Source organism: Megalobrama amblycephala, linkage group LG1, assembly GCF_018812025.1.
Source record: "Megalobrama amblycephala isolate DHTTF-2021 linkage group LG1, ASM1881202v1, whole genome shotgun sequence".
NCBI lineage: Eukaryota > Metazoa > Chordata > Actinopteri > Cypriniformes > Xenocyprididae > Megalobrama > Megalobrama amblycephala.
In genome coordinates, this window is record NC_063044.1 from 54,885,793 (window position 1) to 54,891,913 (window position 6,121).

At 41.5% G+C, this 6,121-nt stretch overlaps 1 protein-coding gene across 1 annotated transcript; it reads right to left on the minus strand.

Annotated features, from left to right (window-relative positions):
- Window positions 1–1,485: 1,485 nt before the first annotated feature.
- LOC125275223 (transcription factor Sox-10-like) lies at window positions 1,486–5,802 on the minus strand. Its single transcript, XM_048201999.1, is given in 5 exon segments — window positions 1,486–3,434; window positions 3,437–3,501; window positions 3,946–4,208; window positions 5,200–5,359; window positions 5,362–5,802. Coding segments are annotated over 5 exon segments (1,458 nt in total). The 5' UTR covers window positions 5,639–5,802; the 3' UTR covers window positions 1,486–2,741.
- Between the last annotated feature and the right edge of the window lie 319 nt (window positions 5,803–6,121).

The following is a 6,121-nucleotide window of genomic DNA, read 5'->3' on the forward strand; positions in this document are numbered from 1 at the left end:
AGATATAAGTTTAACTTTTAAAGATTTTATTTTGATTCTGACCCTATTAAAAACAAAGCTTGCTTTGTTATAAATTTAATTTATTTCCTTGGCAAATTGTATATCTATAAATGTAAATTCACCAACAACAAACCATTATTATTATTATTATTATTATTATTATTATTATTTTAAAGAATTTAAAATGTACCTTAACACTATTTCATCCTCCGTAATAAGAAAGTGAGAATAACAACCTAAATTTGTAATGACTTTAATTTGCACACTCTAATTGAAATGTAAATTAATATCTTACCCTCATGTTTTAACTATTTTACTCTTCTTGATCTTTCTCTTTCAGCAATTACTGTTTTTTTTTTCTGTTCTGTATGTTCAGATGACAGAAGACATATTGTTGATATATGTTGTGTACTCTATACAAAACTGTATAATGTTATTGTCATCTTTGTAAAGTTTGCAATCATAATTAAAAAATAAATAAATAAACAAACTTCTGACCACAGATTCGCAGTGGCTGATGGGAAATGAGTCCTGCCCTCATGATACGTGTAGACACAGTCGTATGGTGATACAGAGACAGAAAACTAACCATGTTTTCAGATGTCTCTCTCTCTCTCTCATGCACACTGTTTAGGAATGTGCAAATCCTGTTGCAGTGAGACCTGCAGTGTGTGTGTGTGTGTGTGTGTGTGTGTGTGTGTGTGTGTGAGTCTCTTTGTATCCAGTGAAACTGCAGGCCAGACCCCCTCCCTCCCTTCGCTCAGCCGGAGCTGAATGAGTCTCTTTGTTTAACCAAAGTATCACACAGATGATTAAATCAGGGGAATTAGAAATCAGCTTCAGCTCTCAGCACACACACACACACATGCAGATATGCAGGGCAGCATTCACACACACACACACATATATATTAATGCAGAGGATGTAGAGATGTGCGCTGTCATGATAATGGTTTCAGCCAATCAGAATGAACCTACAAGCTCAGATACACATCAAAAAAACATACTGGTTTCTTTAGGGATAATAAGCATAGTGAATATTTTAAACATTAATACTAGGCTATATTGTTGTCACATGTCCAAGTATGGAAATAGTCAAATATTGCATTATTATATCACAATATCTTATGCAGTGTGTACTGGAGTTTAACAAATGTACGGCTAGCGAATTTTGGTTCCCAGAATGTTCTCAGAACGTTCCCAAAACATGCATTTATGACGTTAGTTTTAACCAGGAAAGTTTTATTTACAAAAAGATAATGTTCTTTTTTAGAACTAAAGAACGTTCCACTAACATTCGCCTAACGTTCCCAGAATGTTCCCTCAACTTCTTTATTCCGATATCATTTACCCTGCTGTTCATCATATATTGAGTGTAGAAAATGAATATATTGTGGGTGATATGTTAAGATCTGGTATAGAGCAGATCAGAAGAAGAGGAAGATTAATAATCAGGTGATTGTGTATGAAGACGAGGACTCGTTTGTACAGACTGCAGCTTTATTTAGAGTGAGGGAAGTTAGTCACTGCTCTCTTCTATTTACACTGATAAAGTAAAACAACAACACTTTTACCCACCACAGAATTACACGACAAAAGTTTCCAAAGTCAGAATAAAACGCTACTGATAAAAAAACGAACAAAAACAACAAATATAAATAATATTTTGTAATATATAACAAGAATGTTGTTTGTTTCCGTTGTTTCAGAATAGTTCTAATAAAAAGGGCGAAAACTATAACAAAGGGAGAAAAACGGTGAACAACTAAACGTCTTTTAACTAGACTCTCTTTACGAAATAAAACCAAGGGTAATGTTCTGAAACGGACATTATTTCCACAAAATATAAATCGGCACTATTTCAAACTCGTATATGTTGGGCAAAAAATCGAATTGGCAAACGGCTGAAAGTTCGCGCCCTGAAAAGAGTTCACGTGATTTAATTTGAATTTATCAGCGATTACGAACCGTTTCCGATGGACTGAGGCACTAGCGGTGTTAGCTAAAACAATAAAAAAAGAAGGTAATTTTATACCAGAAACTCATAATCACGTTAATTCCGATGTGACGGAAACATATTGCATTACAGTACTCCGTTTGTGTGTTTGGAGTAATAAGACGCGTTTATTGCGCCCTGGCACTGATATTTACACACGCTGAAAGTCATAAAACACAAATGTCATTAACAAACACTAGACAGTGGTGAAGACTTTTCAGTGTAGTTATGGCAACACAAGAGTAACAACAATAGAAAAGATTACAACAATAAAAACACGTCATTATTTTTCCAAGATAAAAACAATATGGCCTTATTTTGGTTAATAAAAAGAGATTATTCATACATACAAAAAAAAAAAAAAAACATGTGGATGTACAGGTAATAACATCAGGTGTAAGTTTGTGTGAATGTGTTGGAAGAAGTTTGCCAAACCATACAGAGTTCAGAAACTACGCCCATTTTGCTCATTTTAATGTTTTGGTCTCAGTACTTTGGTAATAAGTCTCATGAAATACCACTTGTGTCAAATTGGCGGACGAGCAGATCTCTGTGAAACGGGTCGCGATGGATTTTATCAGCCTGAGAGGCAACGTGAGAATATTTTCCCTGCAGATCTCCACACACCCTTTCTCGCAGATTTATGTCTGTGTAGATTGTGGTGCAGGCGAGTGTTTTGATGATTTTCGGTCACCTTCAGTGACTGGAAATGAAACGAGAGCATCGCGTCACCTCCGTAACGCATGTCACGGTCGAGATAAGGTGGTGTAGACGGGCTGCTCCCAGTGAGTCGGGCTGTGCGACTGCGGCACAGAACCGGGATCCGGAATGGCTGTGTACAGGGGCCTCTGCGAGGGGCCCATGTAGGAGAAGGCGGAGTAGAGGCCGGAGGTTTGGCTGGAGTGGGCGTAGTACGAGCCGGACGCCTGGTGCTCGGCGTATTCTGCGAACTGTGCACGTGACGCCAGTGAGGGGAAGGCGGAGCTGTAGTGCGGCAGGCTGAGAGGCGTGTACGTGACGTGTGACCCGCTAGCCGCAGCGGCCGCGTCGCTGGAGAAGTGCGTCTCACTCTTAATCTGTGTTTTCCCGCCATCCGAGCCCAAGTGCTGCTGGGACGGCAGCTGTTGCTTGGAAAGCCAGGCGGTTGAGTGACCACTAGCGGCCGCCAGAGCGCTGGAGATGCCGTAAGCATACGGAGAAGCCGAAGACCCGGCACTTGCGCCGCCCGACGCCTGCGGGTGCCCGTTGGGTGGAAGGTACTGGTCGAACTCGTTCACGTCGAACGGCTCCATGTTGGCCATTACATCATGGCTGATCTCGCCAATGTCCACGTTACCGAAGTCGATGTGCGGTTTACCGCTGGCGGATGAGGAAGCGGAGCTTCCATCTGCTCCCACCCCCAAACCGCTCCTGGAGGCTCCGCCCTCACGCTTCCCCTCCCCAGATTTCCCCCCTGCAGTTCCGTCTTAGGAGTGGTAGGGGGCGTCGGAGGACTGTGACTCTGACCTGAGGGAACAAATGGAAGAGTTTTAGAGGACATTTGTGGTCATTTTTGAAAGAAGACCGCGTTTATTTGACCAAATATATGCAGTAAAAATAGTGAAATATTATTATAAAAAAATTATATAATATGTTTTCCATGTGCATATACTTTAAAATGGAATTTATTCCTGTGATGGCAATGCTGAATTTTTTGCAGTCTTCAGTGTCACATGATCCTTCAGAAATCAATCTAAAATGCTGATTGCTTCTCAAAAAACATTTGAAACATGCAGTTGTACTTCATATTTTTGTGTTAACAAAATTTGGTTTATCAAGGATTCCCTGATGAATAGAAGGTTCAATTTGAAATGGAAATCTTTATAAATGACTTCAGATGAATCCTGTCCTCTCTAAATAAACATTAATTTCTTTCAAAATAAGTTCTTAGTGTAGGCAGGTGTAACTCACCTGTAGCGTGAGGGTGGTGTCCGTCGGCCAATGGCGACCCTGCGGCCCCGCCGTGCGCCACCTCCAGGTGCAGGCTCTTGTAATGTGATTGGCTGTGACTGACCTCGCCCTCGGAGTGGGCGTCGGCCTCAGAGTTGGATCCAGGTTTGCCGTTCTTGCGTCGACGTGGCTGGTATTTGTACTCAGGATAGTCTTTCTTATGCTGCTTCCTCAAACGCTCAGCTTCCTCGATGAACGGCCTCTTATCCGTCTCGTTCAGCAGCCTGAAACACACATGCAAAAAAATTTAATCTTCTGCACAATATGATATGCAAAATGTGTAAAATACCAAAATATTTAATACTGAAACAAATGTGACAGATAGAGAGAAGTAGGTCCTGTAACCTAATCACTGGACAAATAACAAACATACCATCAATATGACAATAAAATCTTATTTAAATCTAGAGAATATCTGCAGTTTATCAAGTTAAGTGTCGAATGAACTATGATTATTGAACTGTTAAATACTGAGACTGGCTCAGATTTCTCCTCTGAGAGTTTAACACGAGCAGACGATCAGTTTCCAGCTGGTGTATGAACCAACTCTGCGGTTTTATTCTCCACCTGTTATATATGCAGTCATCTGTAGACCAAGACGCTTTCATTAGTTTATTTGAGCATCTAGAAACCCAGCAGAACCAAACACTCACTCCCTCATGAAAATAAACCTTTTTAGATAAATGCACTACGTAATAGCTGCTGTTGGCATACTAGCTCAGGTTAATGGTGCTGTTTACAGCATGTCTTTTCCACAGCAGCTCCTGAAGGGATTTGTCCCTCTAATCTGGCATGTTGAAGGAATGATTATTCTCAGCTAAAGCCCTTGAGAAACTCAAAGCCAGAGGCCGAGTGAGCAGTGTGCAGTTAATATGAAGGTTACAGTGAGGTGTGGCCATCAGATTTGACTAGATCTACAGCAGAACACATTAAACTGGAGCATCAATTATTAACTAATAGAATTACAGTAATGAATTGATGGTGGCTGTTTCTTGAGTGGTTTATGATTGGAAATGCTCAGTTTGATCGCCATGGTTTAATGGAGATGCAATTATTCTGATTTTTCTTCAATCTGTAGCCTATAAATAAAGCTTTGGCCTATTTGTGACTATATGATATTAATTAGAGCATGACATGGCAAATTTGTAGTGCCATGGCATCTGATATGCACAGCTGGTGGCGCCAGTAGACGTTAAATTATTTTTTTGCTCTCACCTCCAGAGTTTTCCAAGTGTTTTACTGAGCTCGGCGTTGTGCAGGTGCGGATATTGATCCGCCAGTTTCCTGCGCGCGGCCTGCGCCCACACCATGAACGCGTTCATCGGCCGCTTCACGTGCGGCTTGCTCTTACTGCCCGAGTTCACGCGCACGGGCATGGCACGAGAGTCCAGTCGTAGCCGTTGAGCACCTGACTAACCGCCTCGCGGATGCCGATGGGAAACCGGTCGTCGTCGTCGTCGGACTTCACCGAAACACCTGCAGAGACTCCGGCTCCATCATCACCGACGCCGGGAATCTGAGACGGCTGACCGGGAAGAGGGGAGTCCGGCCCGCCGGGAGCTCCGGACGAATGCCCGGGGGACATAGAGTGACCGTCATCCGAGACCCCAGGACTCATTTCCACCTCCGACATACTGTGCTCCTCCGCCGACATCGATGCTCTCGCTCTTCGGCCACAGGTGTCTTGGGTAGGTGAGTTTTTCCTCACAGGACCTCTTTGTTCTCTAAAAACTATTTTATGTTCTCTAAAACAATTGCCAGTGTGTTTTTTTTTTTTTTTTTTTTTTTTAATTATAGGTCATCAAGTGAAACTTTAAGTTTCTTTTCATGCGCGCTCTGTTCTGTCAGAATGAATCCATCCGCCGTCTTCCTCTGGATATAGATCTGCTGAAAAACCTGCAAAAAAAGTAGACACAAAGGTAATTTTATTCAATATTATTGGTGGTCTGGAGTTTGTGTGTTACATTTGCATGTTTCTGTAAAGCATTTCTTCTCAGTGTTCAATAATAGGCTATTATTTTTACGTTTTAATAGGCTATATCCCAGCTAATAAATTGTTCTAAAAACGTGGAAACAGTGATTTGCAATGTTTCTTAAACGTCCAGCTTTCTTGTCGAGATTAGAACGTTATGTAAAA